Source organism: Eptatretus burgeri, unplaced genomic scaffold, assembly GCF_056783735.1.
Source record: "Eptatretus burgeri isolate ZD-2024b unplaced genomic scaffold, Ebu_testis_v1 Ebu_testis_scaffold_3168, whole genome shotgun sequence".
Lineage (NCBI taxonomy): Eukaryota > Metazoa > Chordata > Myxini > Myxiniformes > Myxinidae > Eptatretus > Eptatretus burgeri.
The window spans coordinates 12,637-31,891 of record NW_028225116.1 but is presented as its reverse complement, the minus strand read 5'-3'; the positions used below and the strand labels follow the sequence as shown (position 1 = coordinate 31,891).

The 19,255-nt window shown below is 44.5% G+C and overlaps 2 protein-coding genes across 2 annotated transcripts; both read left to right on the top strand.

Annotated features, from left to right (window-relative positions):
* The first annotated feature begins 96 nt into the window (after positions 1–96).
* Positions 97–5,271, top strand: LOC147006518 (uncharacterized). Its single transcript, XM_085868618.1, has 2 exons — positions 97–485; positions 2,914–5,271. The coding sequence occupies exon 2, from the start codon at positions 2,988–2,990 to the stop codon at positions 3,888–3,890; it is 903 nt and encodes a 300-aa protein (XP_085724744.1). The 5' UTR covers positions 97–485; positions 2,914–2,987; the 3' UTR covers positions 3,891–5,271.
* A 1,738-nt stretch (positions 5,272–7,009) lies between these two features.
* Positions 7,010–18,169, top strand: LOC147006517 (uncharacterized). The gene is made up of 2 exons (XM_085868616.1): positions 7,010–8,763; positions 14,525–18,169. Exons 1-2 carry the CDS (start codon positions 7,809–7,811, stop codon positions 15,451–15,453), a joined length of 1,884 nt encoding a protein of 627 aa, XP_085724742.1. The 5' UTR covers positions 7,010–7,808; the 3' UTR covers positions 15,454–18,169.
* Positions 18,170–19,255: the final 1,086 nt, after the last annotated feature.

The following is a 19,255-nucleotide window of genomic DNA, read 5'->3' as shown; positions in this document are numbered from 1 at the left end:
AGGTGTGTAATGGACCATGAATCACCGAGTGGTGTTTTATATCCCAGCACACTCTGTGGAGACAAAAACGTGTTGTTCTCACCACGTGGGTCCACGGGAGGGAATCAGGAGGTGAAGCGATTGGGTGACGCATCGTGACGTCACTGTGGAGCCCGAAAAACAACCATTGATATCTGAAGAAACGTTGAGTTCGTCAAAGCCGATTCGTCGCGGGTTGGTTTACTGTGTTCGCTTCACGTCGGGTTTTCGTGGTTTGAGAGATCACACTCTCCCCTCCCCCCTCCCTCTTCACCACAACGACTTTCCCCTGCGGTGGTTGAGGGAAGGAACGCGTCCTTTCGGAGACCATGTGATCGTTCTTCAGAGGGGAAATCGTGACCAGGCCTGAGGCTTTGAGTTGTCGTAGCGGGTGCTCGAGTATCCCCGGGTCATGTTGATGGACGACGTGACCATTGTGGGGAAAGAAAACGAAAAGGAGCTCAGAGGTGAGATATCACAAACAAGGACACACACAAAGCACCACCTCATGGAGTGTCCTTGTACTCCATCAGCAGGGATGGAACGGGAAAACAAAAGTGTCCGCACGTTCAAACGTAGACAAAATGATGTCGCCTTTAAAACTACCGAAGAGTGAAACCGTTAGAATTTAAAATCTTTACCGAGCTGTTGTGTTCTGATCCGTTCAGTGAAATAATACGAGCTCTTCCATGAGCCTCGACGACATATTTTTACAAAAATATAAATAATAAAAACACCCTTAAGACCCCTTAGAGTTTGGACCGTTTAAGACCCTGAAGATATTTCAAAAGTCTGGAGTTGCCTGAGTGGTTCGGATGCTTGGTTTGTGATATTGTTGTGGGCCGGGGTTTGGCGGCGATAAACGACCACCAGGGGGAGCAGTAGAGCCGTCTCCCACCGAATAACCGGAATTTAGGTCGGAACTCCCGGACAACTCCGGAAGGTCACGGGTCACTTAAAGGACAATGATCTTCAATATTTTGACGGCGTGAGGTAGGGTCCACTTGTCTAATTCCAATTTACCTAAGTCGTCATGCCGTCGAGCTACCGGGGAAACCACACCCTCGACCGACTCAGTCCGAACCGAGTCGCATGTACCGACTCGGGTCCGGCGTACCGAGCGGGAGTTACCAGAGCCGCGCCGGTTCCAATGACAACTTACGGCACACGGCCTCTCCAATTCTCATAACGCACCGTCCTGGGTCAATGAAAGAAAGTGACAGACAACGAGCTGGTACATTGAACAATTGGGGGTTTACTTATCAGTGGGGCAGGGGAGCAAAAAGAGCAGAGTTATCCGAATAAAAGCAATGTACAATGAACAAAAGCACTCAACAATTTCGACTTACAGACGGGGCCATCGGACACACACACACACACCCAAAAGAAATGGACCCCGTGGGGTCTTTATTCGGTCCCTCAGCCGAAATCCACGGGCCCACGACCCTGGCTGCTCGGCCTCCACCACCACGATGAGCCACCGTGAAGGACCGCAGACGAAAAGCCACCAAGACCAAGCCAATCACCACAATGACTCCCGTACACTGGTCCTGACAACCACTCTCCTCTTCTTGCCAGGTCCGAGGGATTTCTTCCCCTCCCACTCGCCTCCTGATTGGACGAGGGGTTGTCGGGCGAGCAGTGGCCTTTCCTCATTGATCGGGGCACCTTGGCCCTGCTCGCCCTTCGCCCATTGGCTGGAAGTTTCGCTCCATGCCCTTCCTCGGAGCGGCGCCTCGATCTGTCGCGAATGGAGGCTCCCCCCACGCCTTCAGCAAAAACACGTGGGCAATGGAGTCGATGGTGCGGAGAGGTGAAGGGGGTTTGTTGTAAAAAAAACTAACCATAAAGAAACTTCGCAGCGCACACATGTAATTCCCATGAGACATAGGGGGTGGGACCCTAACTATAAACACATACTTATCGAGATCACTGAGCTACGGGGACTGCTGTCTGTTTGTGTGCAAAAGGCTTCCAGATTCATAACAATATGAGGGTCCTGAGTTTGAGAGCTGTTGAATCAGCACCAGGTGGGGTTGACTCTGCCTGTCATCCTCCTGAGGTCGGTAAAATGAGTGTCAATTTACTGGTGTCGGGGCACAGCTTCAGCGGAATAATCACGGCCCAACAAAACGATAGCTACCCGGCAGCCAAACTGCCATACTGAAGAAGAAGAAGAAGAAGAAGAAGAAGAAGAAGAAGAAGAAGAAGAAGAAGACATCTCAAGCCCGAAGACCCTAAAGACCCCGTTATAACCCTGAGAATGCTGAGATGCTTCAGACCGTTTACTAAATTTTCACCATCGAGCGAATACTCATGTAGAATTTTTCAATGATAATTATGATGTAATAGGTCACGTGGTGTGACAGCCATATTGGAAAAACGGAAAACTTTTGACCTCTGTATCAATGAAACCGCATCAAGGAAAAAATTTAAAATTGGCACTTTGCAAGGACTCCTCATGGGGAATGAGGATGATTTTTCATGACATCATAGGTGCCCTCGTTATGACGTCATAATTGCATATGCAGAACGCCACATCCGATCAGTATGAAAAATTTTGAGGGTCGTCTGGGGATAAAATGGGGCACATAAAAAACATTTATTACGTCATCGGTCACCTGATTCGGCAGTGTGTTTTTTTTTCCTTAAAAAACTTCAAAAATCTTCTGATTGCTCTTCTGGTTTTCTTTTGTAACTATGATCTCAGATCATCTTGCTCGTCAATCGGAATCACCAAAAACGGAAAAATATCAACATTGATTTATCTTTCCTTCAAAATATAACGTCTAACGTCCCCCATATATAATTTATCTGACCCTGATTGTATCCCATAATTCCTTGAGCTAAACACATCATGACCTAATTAGTTCTGTTGGTTCTTTGTGTTTGCAGAGAAAGAAATGAAAATGGTTTCTTTTCCCGACTTTACCCGGTTCTTCAACACAGAAGATTGTTGAAATCAACAAATGCCTTCTTGTGAGGACACGGATAAATTGAACAGCGTGTCTCACGATATACACACAGGGTATTTAAAGGTACCCAAGCAGATCCAAAGAAATGAGCAACCCAACCCATGTTCTGTGTGGACCAAGGAGTTTGATTGTGAATCAAATTTACCTCGACATCAAACAATATCTCTGGGGGAGAAACCCTACAATAGTTCAGTGTGTACCAAGACATGTACTCAGGAATCGAATCTTCATCAACATCGAAAATTTCACACTGGAGAGAAACCCAACCAAGGGGAGAAACCCAACCAAGGGGAGACCAACCACAAACGAGTTCACACTGGGGAGAAACCCAACCAAGGGGAGAAGAACCTCAAACGAGTTCACACTGGGAAGAAAGTCTACGAGTGTTTGGTGTGTTCTCAAGTGTTTAATAATTTAACAAACTTGAATAAACATAAACGAATTCACACTGGGGAGAAACCGTACGAGTGTTCTGTGTGTGCTAAGGTTTTTCGTCAGTCATCAACCTTGAAAAACCACAAACTAACTCACACTGACGAGAAACCGTACTACTGTTCTGTGTGTTCTCAGCTTTTTCGTCAGTTCTCAACCTTGAAGAAACACACACTAGTTCACACTGGGGAGAAACCATACAAGTGTTATGTGTGTTTTAAGGATTTTCGTCAGTTATCAACCTTGAAGAAACACACACTGGTTCACACTGGGGAGAAACCGTACAAATGTTACGTGTGTTTTAAGGATTTTCGTCAGTTATCAACCTTGAATAAACACACACGAGTTCACACTGGGGAGAAACCGTACAAGTGTTCTGTGTGTTTTACGGATTTTAGTCAGTTATCAGACTTGAATCAACACAAACGAGTTCACACAGAGCTCGAGACAAAAGATAAGAGCTAAAAAGGTGTCGCCTGTTCTGCAACCAACACCAACTCGGCTCCAGACAAATCGTAGAAGATTAAATGAACAGAGCTGGATCTTGGAGGAGAAGGAAATCATCCTCCACTGCAAGGTGTATTCCACTCATGAAGCATGGGGGACTCTTGGTGAAGGACAAAAGGTGAAAATTACAGGTACTACACTGGAAAATGAAACAGGAACAAACATAGCCCCAATGATTGCAAAGAAAAAAAAGAAGTAAAATTACAAGAAATAAATATCAGAAGATATACTGTGACAAATGGGAGAATGACAAAAGAGCAGGAAGGTACAAAAAACAGCTCGACAGGACAGGGATCGACAACAAAGGCTCAGTGGAATGGCTAAGAAGATGTCAAATTAATTGCGATGGAGAACGAGTCATCACAAGTTCTCAAGACCAAGGACATCACTCCAATGCTTTTCAGAAAATGGCAGGATTGAGCCAATTGAATAAAAATGCAGGTTTTGTGGGGTAGAAACAGGAAGTACCAGTCACTTCCTTTCGGGGTAGAAAAAACTCACGTCAGAACAGTTATACACAGAAAGACACGACAGCATCTGCAGGGTAATCAACTGGCACATCTACAAACATTTCAACATCCCGGTCCCAGAACAATCATGGAAACACAAACCAGAGCCGATCCTCGAAACTTAACACATATTGCTCATGTGTGACAAGATGATCCTGTCAAGTGTGGACATCGCAAATAAAGCATTGCATCCGGATATGGTGCTCAAACACGAAACGGAAAAGTAGGCATTGTTGATCAAGGTTTCAGTTTCCAATGACTTTGGACGAAATGATACAGAAATTTGGAAATTGACCAAATACCAGGACCTGGAAAATGTGGTCAAGAGGACTTGGAAACTGAAGAAAACTGAAATTGTACCGGTGAGAGTTCGAACTACAGGAGTGATAAAGAAAACCCCTCACTGAGATCTTCAAAACCATCCCTGGGAAGGAATAATACTGCAAATGAACGACAGTTGGACGCTGTCTGGGGTTCAGTGACGATCCTGAAAAGAACCCTCGGAATGAAACTGAGAACAAGAAAACTTCACAACTTGCTCTGTCAACCATGACCCTTTACCAAAATGGAGGTGTGTACACACACTTAAACACACATATACACAAACAAACACACACACACACACACGATTCATTTTTATTTCATAAAAGTGTAAACAAAAACTGGAATTCTATTTTGTTTCTCAAACTTTGGGATATCTTTTGTCCCATAACTGTATTTGTTGTTCCTCTTGTCGGAAGTTCTTCCCATCAACTGTAAAGGTTTATTCTTTGTACGTGTTCATGATCAGGTGTACAGGTGTTAACCATTAAATTATTTGTTTTTCCCAATCGTTTCAGCCTGAATCTTTGATTACTTCCTGATTTCAATGTAAATTGGTACTTTAATCTGATTATCGTTGTTTATGGACGAATATAAAGTATTAATTGTATCTAAAGTCCAACAACACTTTTACATTTGTAAGATGAGAAATCAGTTTCATACCTTAACTTGACCCTCATCTACCAACATATTTCCAACTTAATCTTACCAACTGGGGTCTATTTGGACCCCAACTCAATATCACTCAATTTCACGAAATCTGATGAAGTTTCACATCAATGACTAAACCTTTTAGTGATAAAGTAAACAAACATTTAAAAAAATTAACATCACATCTGAGCTCTTTTATGAAACCAACTCAGAATCACTAAATTTCATTAATTCTGCTAAACTTTCAAATCAATGACGAAATATCTTTTGATTGGATGATGTTTTTATGATAAAAAAAAACAAAAATAAAAATAATAAACAACCTGGGTCTTTTCGAACAACTTGTTTTCAACTTATTTTTGTGCCTTTTTCATGGGAAGTCCTCACCAATCCTCACCCACAAATAAAAGTGTTTACACACAAACCACTCGATCTACCCTATCTACAAATTACATACGCTGCCTCCTCAGCATCACCTGTAACAAATTACTTCCTCTTAAAGGTCTCCGTTACATGGCAATCCAACCTCCTCGAAACACATCCAACCGACCATTATTTAATTTCCAATTATTTACTTTCTTCAATGATTAATTTATTGATTATTTAATTGTCCATATATTTTTTCATTTTTTTTCTATTTTAATTTTTCTTTATTTAATTTTTCCATTGTAAAAAATTATTTCATTTTCCCATTATTTTAAACTTGGCGCACGTGGTGTCCCATTTTTTGGAAAAATAAATAAATTAAAGTTTATTTTAATTTTGAGGTGGAAGTTCAAGATCTCCCAATTGAGTAATACTAGTACGTGCTCGTAAAAAAAAAAATAATAATAATAATAATAAATAAATAAACCACACAGGCCGTTTCTTCGCTCTCACGTGCCCGGACGTGCGTGACCCGGAAGTTCGATATTATTCGCAGTTACGATTATTCGCAATTTAGTTTTAATACCGAATTATTCAATTAGCGCCAAAGTATTTTACCTTTTCGCAATGTCGTGGCAAGGAAAAACAAAAAGAGAAGAGAAGAGAGAGAAAAAAATTTACTTCCTGGTTCGGAGCATACCAGCTCACTCTGATGTTACCGAAATTTATGCACCGTCTAATATAAAAACGATCATAACTTGGGGCATTGTGTTTATCTATAAATGCGCATAAGAAATCGAGAAATTATTAGAATACACGAAGTCATCACTCTCCGGAAGCCCATACGTTGTAACCCGTAATGGGGAACGTGGCTGTGATTCCCTTCCCCAGCGGCCACGCCCACGCAACAACGTGTCTTGCCATTGGTTTGGTAAATAAATGGCCATAACTTGGGAAGCACTTGTCCAATTAATATCAAACATTGAAAAGGCACATCCTCAGGTCCCCAGCAATATACCTGGCAAGTTTTAATTAGATTGGACCAGAGGTTGTCGAGAAACAGCAGTCAAACACACACACACACACACACACACACACACACACACACACACACACACACACACACACACACACACACACACACACACACACACACACACACACACACACACACACATTGCTGGAATTACAGATAGATTAACGAGTTGGCAAAACCGGGAGCCAACAGGGATCTCTGATCACAACCCTCGAGGAAAACGAAGTAAAGAGTAAATGTTTGATCATTATCGAAAACGATGAAGAGCACGATCTCAAATAGTTGTGGATGAGTTGGTCGGTGATTCGATTTTGGTGAAGATCTGGTCTGGAGGCAAGTCCGGCCGTCAGTGGCCATTGGGACACAAAACGTAACCTGTTTATCCAGGTGGAGGTGTGTCATGAACCATGAATCACCGAGTGGTGTTTTATATCCCAGCACACTCTGTGGAGACACAAACGTGTTGTTCTTACCACGTGGTTCCATGGGAGGGAATCAGGAGGTGAAACGATTGGGTGACGCATCGTGACGTCACAGCCCAGAGCCCGAAAAACAACCATTGATATCTGGAGAAACGTTGAGTTCGTCAAAGCCGATTCGTCGCGGGCTGTTGACTTCGCCTCACGTCGGGTTTTCGCGGTTTGAGATATCACACTCTTCCCCCCACTTCACCACGACGAATCTTCCTCTGCGGTGGTTGAGGAAAGGAACGAGTCCTTTTGGAGACCATTAGATCGTTCTTCAGAGGGGAAATCGTGACCAGGCCTGAGGCTTTGAGTTTCCGGAGCGGGTGCTCGAGGAGGCCCCATATCGCCGGTCCTGCTCCTTGTGTGACCTTCCAGGAGCGTCCTGGGCGATGTCCTGGACCTTCTCCGAGCCCGTGCACCGAGGTGTGTGAACTATGACGGTGTGGACCAGGTGGAGCTCGTGCTGAGTGTGACGTGTGTGGTCGAGTTGTTCGGGTTGAACGGATCGTCGGTAGTTAATGGCGAGATGATGACCGGCAGGTTAAACCCCGGGGTGGAGCCGTCTGTGGACCGTTCTGTCCTGGAGGGTGACCATGAAGACCATTCGCTCGAACTCCCATCACTCACAGCTCTGGGTCACATCTCCAACGGACCGTGTGGGTCACCGGACGTCACCAGGTTCGTGAAGTGTGAGGAGCCGTCCGTGTCGTGGGACCATGTTCCAAATCCGGGATGGACGGTCTCGGTGACCCCACCAAGAGCGCTGCTACCTGTTCCGATCTCGACCCACTCAGTGAGTGTACCACCCTCGTGGCCCGAGTCTGTGATCTTGGGGACGTGCCCAGGCGGGGGTTGCTACCTGGCTGCTACCGTGACTGATCTCCCACCGTCGAGTGTGGTGCTCGATGTGGTGACCACGACGCATCCCTACGGACAGGGCCCCGAGCGATGCGATGCGGACACCCCGGCTGAGATGTCAGACGATCAACACAGCGGTGCCCAAAGATGGACGGGAGGACCGAAGACCGTGCTCGTGGAATTGTCAAATATTTCGCCGACAGACCTGCATCTGGGGGACGACCCATCCCTGCAGCCTGGCCCCGTGGTGGCGTTGGATGTGGTGGGAAGGATTGGTGTGGATTGTGACGAGCCAGGGATATTGTTGGAGTCCCCGATGGACTCGCGCATCGTGCCCGACATGGAGCCATCCTGGCCCATCCGGCCGCCGATCCCGATACCGTTGGGCTCTACCGTGCCACGTGTGCTGGTGAGCGGTGGTGGTGGAGTGGGAGGAGGTCCACAGGGTGTGGAGGAAGACATTCATTCTGTGAAGGACCCGTCTGTGCCCACACCTGAGACCAGCAAGAAGCAGGACGTGGACGAAGAGGTGTTGTCCTGTTGGAGCGGGCACGAGTATCCCCGGGTCGTGTTGATGGACGGCGTGACCATTGTGGGGAAAGAAAGGGAAAAGGCGCTCAGAGGTGAGATATCAAAAACAAGGACGCACACAATGCACCACCTCATGGAGTGTCCTTGGACTCCATCAGCAGAGATGGAACGGGAAAACAAAAGTGTCCACCCGTTCAAACGAGGACAAAATTAACTCGCCTTTAAAACTACCGAAGAGTGAAACCGTTAGAATTCTAAAATCTTTACCGAGCTGTTGTGTTCTGATCCGTTCAGTGTACTAATACGAGCTCTTCCATGAGCCTTGACTACATATTTAGACAAAAATATAATTAATAAAAACACCCTTAAGACCCCTAAGACCGTTTAAGACCCCTTAGATATCTCAAAAGTCTGATGTTGCCTGAGTGGTTCGGGTGGTCGGTTTGTGAGATTGTTTTGGTCCGGGGTTCGGCGGCGATAAACGACCACCAGGGGGAGCAGTAGAGCCGTCTCCCACTGAACACCCAGAATTTAGGCCGTGACTCCCGGCCAACTCCGAAAGGTCACGGGTCACTTCAACAACTGTGGTCGCCCATATTTTGATGGCGTGAGGTAGGGTCCATTTGTCTAATTCCAATTTACTTCAGCACTCACGCCGTCGAGCTACCGGGGAAACCACACCCTCGGCCGACTCTGTCCGAACCGAGTCGCATGTACCCACTCGGGTCCGGCGTACCGAGCGAGAGTTACCAGAGCAGCGCCGGTCCCAATGACATCTTACGGCACACGGCCTCAATAATTCTCATTACGCACCGTGCTGCTCAATGAAAGAAAGTGACAGACAATGGGCTGGGACATTGAAGAATTGGAGGGTTTATTTATCAGGGGGGCAGGGGAGCACAAAGAGCGGAGTTATCCAAATAAAAGCAATGTACAATGAACAAAAGCACTCAACAATTTCAACTTACAGACGGGGCCCTCGGACACACACACACACACCCAAAATAAATGGACCCTGTGGGGTCTTTATTCGGTCCCTCAGCCCAGGAGGGAAAGGCGAGCTTGGGACCAGGGCCTTGTCGGGTACCTCTTTGCCTCGTGCGGTCACACCGTACTTCAACCACCACGGTGGGACTCGAACCCACGTTCTGAAATCCACGGGTCCACGACCCTGGCTGCTCGGCCTCCACCACCACGATGAGCCACCGCGAAGGACCGCAGATGAAAAGCCACCACGACCAAGACCAAGCCAATCGCCACAATAACTCCCACACACTGGTCTTGATAACCACTCTCCTCTTCTTGCCAGGTCCGATGGATTTCTTCCCCTTCCACTCGCCTCCTGATTGGACGAGGGGTTGTCGGGCGATCAGTGGCCTTCCCTCATTGGTCGGAGCGCCTCGCCAATGCTCGCCCTTCGCCCATTCTCTGGAGGAAACGCTCCATGCCCTTCCTCGGAGCGGAGCCTCGATCTGTCGTGAATGGAGGCTCCGCCCACACCTTCAGCAAAAACATGTGGGCAATGGAGCTGATGGTGCGGAGAGGTGAAGGGGGTTTGTTGTTAAAAAACTAACCATAAAGAAACTTCACAGCGCACACATGTAATTTCCATTAGACATAGGGGGTGGGACCCCTAACTATAAACACATACTTATCTAGATAACTGAGCCACGGGGACTGCTGTCTGTTTGTGTGCAAGAGGCTTACAGATTCATAACAATATGAGGGTCCTGAGTTTGAGAGCTGTTGAATTATTACCAGGTGGGGTTGACTCAGCCTGTCATCCTCCTGAGGTTAGTGAAATGAGTATCAATGTACTGGTGTCGGGGAACAGCATCAGCGAAATAATCACGGCCCAACAAAACAATAACAACCCGGCAACCAAGCTGCCATACTAAAGAAGAAGAAGAAGAAGAAGACATCTCAAGGCTCCGAAGACCCTCAAGACCCCTTTATAACCCTGAGAATACAAAAATGCTTCAGACTCTGTTTACCCCTTGGACTGGACCTCTAACACCTTGGAGTCCTCGAACAGTTTACAACATTTAACACCTTTGACCTTTACACCTTTACACCTTTTCATGAAGACCAATGAGACCTTTCGTTTACAAGTAATATCCTTTCATTTCGTTCATCCTTCCATCTATTTTCCACACAAAACTATTTTCCACAAAAAAGTCCTGGTGAGGCTTTGCTGGTGATGGTGTGCTGGTGAGGGTGTACTCGTGAGGGTGTGCTCTTGAGGGTGTCCTGGTTAGGGTGTGCTGGTTATGGTGTCCTGGTGAGGGTGTGCTGGTGATGGTGTGCTGGTGAGGGTGTACTCGTGAGGGTGTGCTCTTGAGGGTGTCCTGGTTAGGGTGTGCTGCTGAGGGTGTGCTGCTGAGGGTGAGCTGGTGATGGTGTGCTGGTGAGGGCGTGCTGGTGAGGATGTGCTGGTGAGGGTGAGCTGGTGAGGGTGTACAATCTCTGCTCGTTCACGTCAGCGTGAGAGACGACCTTTTACAATCTCTGTCTGTCTGTCCTCGTCAAACCTTTTCTTTTTTGAGCTTTTATCATCACATTTTCACAAAAGGTTTATTATGAGAATTTGGAGAAGATAAATTAATAATTCGGTCAAAAGGTCAAGGGTCAGAATCAGATAAAATCGTCGATTTTCATCCGATTGACCTGAAATTTTAAGAATTTCCATGTTGGAATCACTGAATTGATTGACCAATCAAAACCTCGAAGAAGATTGTGTTTTTAGATCAGAAGGTCAAAGGTCAAGGTTATATAAATTCGAACATTTATTTTATTTAACCTTTCATCATGTTTAGCACAACGTAAGAAGAAGTCTGAAAACAAAGTGGACACGGTCGGCTTTGCATTTTCCGATGCTTTCTCTTTACCCTCGTCGAAGGTTTCGGAGATGGTTTTGCATTTGGGGCCGTTTGTGTGTTTGTTAGATTCGCTATATATGCTGGATATCCCTTCTTGGATTCGCTCTATATGCTAGAAATCCCTTATTGTCGGGTTTTCCGTGTGTGTGTGTGTGTGTGTGTGTGTGTGTGTGTGTGTGTGTGTGTGTGTGTGTGTGTGTGTATGTGCATCTGCAACGCGAGGCACCACAGCACGAACCAGCGAATCGATTTCGATGAAACTTTGCCAACATGTGAAATATATACTGGGAATGTGCGCGTTTCAATTTCGTTGCCTCGCAACCACCCGTTGCTGTGCAGCGGCCGAAAAACCGCGTACAGTATTTTCAATACTTGTCCTTCAGTTTTGAATGGAGAGAAACGAGACTTCGGAATTAAACACTTCGAGATATTTCGAAAATTTTACTTGAGCCGATTTTTGATTGAGGTTTTATTTTTCAAATGGTAGTAGTCCTTCAAAAATCGGGTGTCTATTTACCGTCATTTTTTATGAGGGGCTTAGGAAAGTGGGCGGAGCTTAGGGAAAGTGGACGTGGTTGATGAAAAGTGGGAGTGGCGTCGGAAAGTGGGCGTGGCTTATGGAAAGTGGGCGTGGCTTATGAAAAATATTGTGTGGCTCAGGAGGTGTGGTCAAACAAGAGCATTGAGAGAAGTTTATCAGGTTTTCCGTGTGTGTGTGTGTGTGTGTGTGTCTGTGTGTGTTTGTGTGTGTGTGTGTGTGTGTGTGTGTGTGTGTGTGTGTGTGTGTGTGTGTGTGTGTGTGTGTGTGTGTGTGTGTGTGTGTGTGTGTGTGTGTTTGTGTGTGTGTGTCTGCAACGCGCGGCTCCACAGCACAAACCAGCAAACCGATTATTTTTCAAATGGTAGGCCTTCAAAAATAGGGTGTCTATTTACCGTCATTTTTTATGAGGAGTGGCAGTTGGCAAAATACGCAATAGGAAAAATCTTGCCAGGCAGAGGAACAATTGTATGTGAACCGAAACGTCTTGGCAATGAATCTTCATCTGTGGATCAGTCAGAATGAAAAGCATCGTATCCAGCGCTTCGATCCGAGCGAATCCCTCGTCGCCTACCGGCTTGTTTGTTCTCTTGCCAAAACGAAGTTTTTGCAAGATATGTTAGTCAGCTTGTATGTTTTTTAAAAAAATTTTATTTTGTTTGTCTGTAATCACGTATAAAAAATTCTGCGGAGCACAGTTATCATCGGAAATTTTTGTAACTTCGCATATCAGAGGCCTATAGAGGTCCCTTTCAGTGCACAAAATTTTGAAGGTCAAGGTCAAAGGTCAAGGTCACTTTGGTGCAAATCAGGGGAGTCGACGAAACCCTTATTTTTTGAGTAATTTTGATCGGATCGTCTTCAAACTTCATGGGAATATAGTTCATGGTCTGGCGCTCAGCTGATTAATTTTTGGTGGCGATTGGCCTTGACCTTCATATGTTTTTTTTTGTTTTTTTTTTGGTCTGTAATCACGTATAAATCACTCTGCAGAGCACAGTTGTCATTGCAAATTTTTGTAACTTCGCATATCAGAGGCCTATAAGAGGTCCCTTTCAGTGCACAAAATTTTGAAGGTCAAGGTCAAAGGTCAAGGTCACTTTGTCGCAAATCAGGGGAGTCGATGAAACCCTTATTTTTTGAGTAAATTTGATCGGATCGTCTTCAAACTTCATGGGAATATAGTTCATGGTCTGGCGCTCAGCTGATTAATTTTTGGTGGCGATTGGCCTTGACCTTCATGGTTAGCGCCTGTGGTCAAACATATTTGACCCCAAGGTCAGATTTTCAAGTTTTAGGAACCATATGTGTAGTACCTCAAATTGAACACCTCGATGAGTGCTTTCCAGATATGTCAAGCTTGAGACATTATGACGTCATTTGTGAACGTTATAAGGCAAACGCATATTTTTCATGGTTACTCTGTCGAACGATTCTCATCGGAATCTCTCGTAGGCAGATATTCCTCAAGGAGTCACTCCTGGTGGATAGCAACTCTGTTCACCTCAGTGTGACCTTAAAGAAGTCACACGTGGTCACCTTTTGGCAAGATACGGGTCTTTGTTTGTTTCTTTGTTTGTTTCTTTGTTTCTTTGTTTTTCTGTATTCGCACAGAACTTTCGTGTTTTTCTGCGCAACCGCTTGTCAGATTCAGACAAAGTTTTCACCATCGAGCGAATACTCATGAAGAATGTTTCAATGATAATTATGATATAATAGGTCACGTGGTGTGACAGCCATATTGTAAAAATTTTTGACCTCTGTATCAATGAAACCGCATCCAGGAGAAAATTGATACTTGGCACTTGGCAAGGACTCCTCATGGGGAATGAGGATGATTTTTGATGACATCATAGGTGCTCTCGTGAAGACGTCAGAATTGCATATGGAGAACGCCACATCCGATAAGTATGAAAAATTTTGAGGGTCGTCTGGGGATAAAATGGTGCACATAAAAATTATTTATGACGTCATCGGTCACGTGATTCGGCAGTCATTTTTTTTTCTAAAAAAAACTTCAAAAATCTTCTCTGAAATGCCTGAACAGATCAAGGCAAAACTTTACACGTATGACCGCCTATCCATGACGAAAAAAAGAATCACACAAATGATGTCATAGGTGACATGGTTTGGCAGCCATGTTTGATTTACCTGAAAGCCAAAAAAATACACCACTCAAAACAAGTCCTGGTGAGGGTGTGCAATCTCTGATTGCTCTTCTTCGAGTTTTCTTTTGTAACTATGATCTCAGATCATCTCGCTCGCCATTGGGAATCACCAAACACGGAAAAATATCAACATTGATTTCTCTTTCCTTCAAGAAAAAAGTCTAACGTCCCCCCATATATAATTTATCTGACCCTAATTGTATCCCATAATTCCTTGAGCGAAACACTTCATGACCTAATTAGTTCTGTTGGTTCTTTGTGTTTGCAGAGGAAGAAATGAAAATGGTTTATTTTCCCGACTGCACCCAGTTCTTCCACACAGAAGATTGTTTAAATCAGCAAATGCCTTCGTGTCAGGACACGGATTCATTGAACAGCGTGTCTCACGACATACACACGAGGTATTTAAAGGTACCCAAGCAGATCCAAAGAAATGAACAACCCTACCCATGTTCTGTGTGTACCAAGGAGTTTGATTGTGAATCAAATTTACTTCAACATCAAAAAATACCTCTGGGGGAGAAACACCACAATCGTTCAGTGTGGACCAAGACATGTACTCAGACATCGAATCTTCATCAACATCGAAGATTTCACACTGGGGAGAAACTTAACCAAAGGGAGAAGAACCTCAAACAAGTTCACACTAGGGAAAAAGCCAACAAAGGGGAGAAGAACCTCAAACGAGTTTACACTGGGGAGAAACCGTACGAGTGTTCTGTGTGTGCTAAAGTGTTTTATCAGTTATCAAATTTGAATCAACATCATCGAGTTCACACTGGGGAAAAACCGTATGAGTGTTCTGTGTGTGCTAAAGTGTTTAATCAGTTAGCAAACTTAAATAAACATAAACGAGTTCACACTGGGGAGAAACCGTACAAGTGTTCTGTGTGTTTTAAGGATTTTCGTCAGTTATCAACCTTGAATAAACACACACGAGTTCACACTGGGGAGAAACCGTACAAGTGTTCTGTGTGTTTTAAGGATTTTCGTCAGTTATCACACTTTAATGAACACAAACGGGTTCACACTGGGGAGAAACCGTACAAGTGTTATGTGTGTTTTCAGGATTTTCGTCAGTTATCACACTTGAATAAACACAAACGAGTTCACACAGAGCTTGAGACCAAAGATAAGAGCGAAAAAGGTGTCACCTGTTCTGCAACCAACACCTACGAGGCTCCAGACAAATCGTAGAAGATTAAATGAACAGATCTGGATCTTAGAGGAGAAGGAAATCATCCTCCACTGCAAAGCGTATTCTACACACGAAGCATGGGGGACTATTAGTGAAGGAGAACTGGTGAAAATTACAGGTACTACACAGGAAAACGAAACAGGAACAAACACAGCCCCAATGATTGCAAAGAAAAAAAAGAAGGAAAATTACAAAAATAAAAATCAGTGGGAGAATGTGACAAATGGGAGAATGACAAAAGAGCAGGAAGATTGAAAAAAGAGCTCGACAGGACAGGGATCGACAACAAAGGCTCAGTGGAACGGCTAAGAAGAGGTCAAATTAATTGCAATGAAGAACGAGGCATCACAAATCCTCAAGACCAAGGACATCACTCTCATGCTTTTAAGAAAATGGTGAGATTGAGCCAATTGAATAAAAATGCAGGTTTTGTGCGGTCGAAACAGGAAGTACCAGTCACTTCCTTTCGGGGTGTAAAAAACTCACATCAGAACAGTTATACACAGAAAGACACGACAGCATCTGCAGGGTAATCAACCTGCACATCCACAAACATTTCAACATCCCGGTCCCAGAACAATCGTGGAAACACAAACCAGAGCCGATCCCCGAAAATGAACACATTGTTGCGGGCCGGGGGTGGGGGGATCGGATGGGAAGACCTCTTGGTGGGGAAGCTATCTCTGTTCCCACCGGAATTGTAGGCCGTCGCACACGGATAATTCCGTGACGCGGCGGGTTGCTTAACCGACTGTAGACGCCAAAAACTCAAGCGTGTGACCTGGGGTCCTCCCGTCTATGGGTTAATCGGGTTACCAAATTAATTACGTGGTTTAATTACCGGGGAACACGCCCTCGGTACGCCTTGTCCAAATCGGATCACTCTACCGGACCGGATCACTTTACTGGATCAGATGCAGCCGAGCGACACTGCCAAGGGCGTACTGGCTAAAAGGAACGGATCGTTGTGAATAAAGTCCCGGCGAAACTAGGATTCAGACCATGCTGGATCAATGGAAGAAAAGACAAAAACGAGCAGGGAACATTCCTAATAATTATTTATTTACAATCAACTTTCAAAAGAGGGACACAGAGCAGACTTCACGCGAAATAAATAGCAATAATAATGCTAATAATCTTCTGCAGTCTTACTTCAGCAGACAGGCGCCAGCACGCACGCGCGCGCGCACACACACACACACACACACACACACACACACACACACACACACACACACACACACACACACACACACACACACACAAAACCCAATGAAGAGGAAGTTTAGAACCAAGAATTGGGCACCGTAAAGGAGGAGCTTGAGTCGAGAAGGGGCGGAGTCTTGAGTGCGAGAAGGGAGTAGTAGGCGGGACAGGGTCGGCGCGTGGGGTCGACGTCGGGTGGGCGGAGACGAGGAGGGGGAGTTTGGGCAGCAGGAAGCGGATCGTGGCGGTGTCAAAGAGGCGAGGAGAGAGAGAGGCGGAGAAACTCAAAAAGCAAGAGAGAGAGATGGATGGACTTCTCCGAACTTTATAGGATTTGCAGCTCGGGGGGAGGGGCCACCCCGAATCATAAAGTCATCACCTGAATCGGGCGCTCCGATTGGCCCGCCAGCTTAGGCCAGAAACTGCCTCATTTTGCTTTTGGCATGGCCATCCCAGACAGCGAACATATTTCGCTCCGATCCCACTCCTGACAAGAGGGGTAGAGTTGCAGTTCTCGTAACCGCATGCATACAACAGATAGGTGTCCAAAGACAGTTATTCCATAATTATACGTGTAGATAGTCCCTTTCCTTTTGCTTAGCGAAACCACGTGATTAATTAGGTAACTCGATGAACCCATAGACGGGACGACCCAAGGTCACGCGATTGAGTTATTGGCGTCCACGGTCGGTTTAGCGACCCACCATGTCATGGAATTATCCGTGTGCGACGGCCGACAATTCCAGGGAGTCTGGTGGGAACCGAGATAGCTTCCCCCACCGAGAGGTCTTCTCACCCGACCCCCCGGCCCGCAACAATATATTGCTCACGTGTGACAAGATTATCCCGTCAAGTGTCGACATCTCAAACAAAGCATTGCGTCCGGAGACGGTGCTCAAACACGAAAAGGAAAAGTCGGCATTATTGATCGAGGTTTCAGTTCCCAATGACTTTGGACGAAATGATACAGAAATTAGGAAAATGACCAAATACCAGGACCTGGAAAATGTGGTCAAGAGGACTTGGAAACTGAAGAAAACTGAAATTGTACCGGTGAGAGTCGGAACTACATGAGTGATAAAGAAAACCCCTCAATAAGATCTTCAAAACCATCCCTGGGAATGAATAATACTGCAAATGAACAACAGTGGGACGCTGTTTGGGATTCAGTGACGATCCTGAAAAGAACCCTCGGAACGAAACTGAGAACAAGAAAACTTCACAACTTGCTCTGTCAACCATGACCCTTTACCAAAATGGAGGTGTGTACACACACTCAAACACACATACACACAAACACACACACGATTCATTTTTATTTATTAAAAGCTTAAACATGAACTGGAATTATATTTTGTTTCTCAAACTTTGGGATATCTTTAATCCCATAACTGTGCTTGTTGTTCCTCTTGTAGGAAGTTCTTCACATCACCTGAAAGGGTTTATTCTTTGTACGTCCTTATGATCAGGTGTACAGGTGTTAACTATTAAATTGTTTGTTGTCCCCAATCGTTTCATCCTGAATCTTTGATTACTTTCCGAATTCAATGTAAATTTGTACTTTTATCTGATTATAGTTATTTATGGACGAATATGAAGTATTAATTGTATCTAAAGTCTAACAACCCTTTTACATTTGTAAGATGAGAATTCAGTTTCGTACCTTAACTTGACCCTCATCTACCAACTTATTTGCAACCTAATCTTACCAACTGGGGTCAATTGGACCCCAACTCAATATCACTCAATCTCACGAAATCTGATGAAGTTTCACATCAAGAACTAAAGCTTTTCGTGATAAAGCAAACAAACATTAAAAAGTAAAATTCACATCAAATCTGAGCTCTTTTATGACACCAACTCAGAATCACGAAATTTCATTCATTCTGCTAAACTTTCAAATCAATGACGAAACATCTTTTGATTGAATGATGTTTTAATGATTAAAAAAAACAAAAATAAAAATAATAAACAACCTGGGTCTTTTAGGACAACAACAACTTATCTTCAACTTATTTTTTGTGCCTTTTTCATGGGAAGCCCTCACCAATCCCCACCCACAAACAAAAGTGTTCACACACAAACGACTCTGTCTCCCCTGTCTACAAATTACATACGCTGCCTCCTCAGCATCACCTGTAACAAATTACTTTCTCTCATAGGTCTCCGTTACGTGGCAATCCAACCGACTCGAAACACATCCAACCGACCATTATTTAATTTCCAATTATTTACTTTCTTCAATGATTAATTTTTTGATTATTTAATTGTCCACATATTTTTTCAATTTTCTCTATTTTAATTTTTCATGATTTAATTTTTCCATTGTTGTAAAAAATTATTTCATTTTCCCCTTTAATCTTGACACACGTGGTGTCCCACTTTTTGGAAAAATAAAGAAATTTAAGTTTATTTTAATTTTGAAGCAGAAGTTCAAGATCTCCCAATTGAGTAATGTTAAGGAGTTGGCAAAACCGGGAACCAACAGGGATCTCTGATCACAGCCCTCTAGTTAAATGAAGTAAAGAGTAAATGTTTGATCATTATCTAAAACGATGAATAAAATGTTAATTAAATTAATGTTGTGTGGATAAA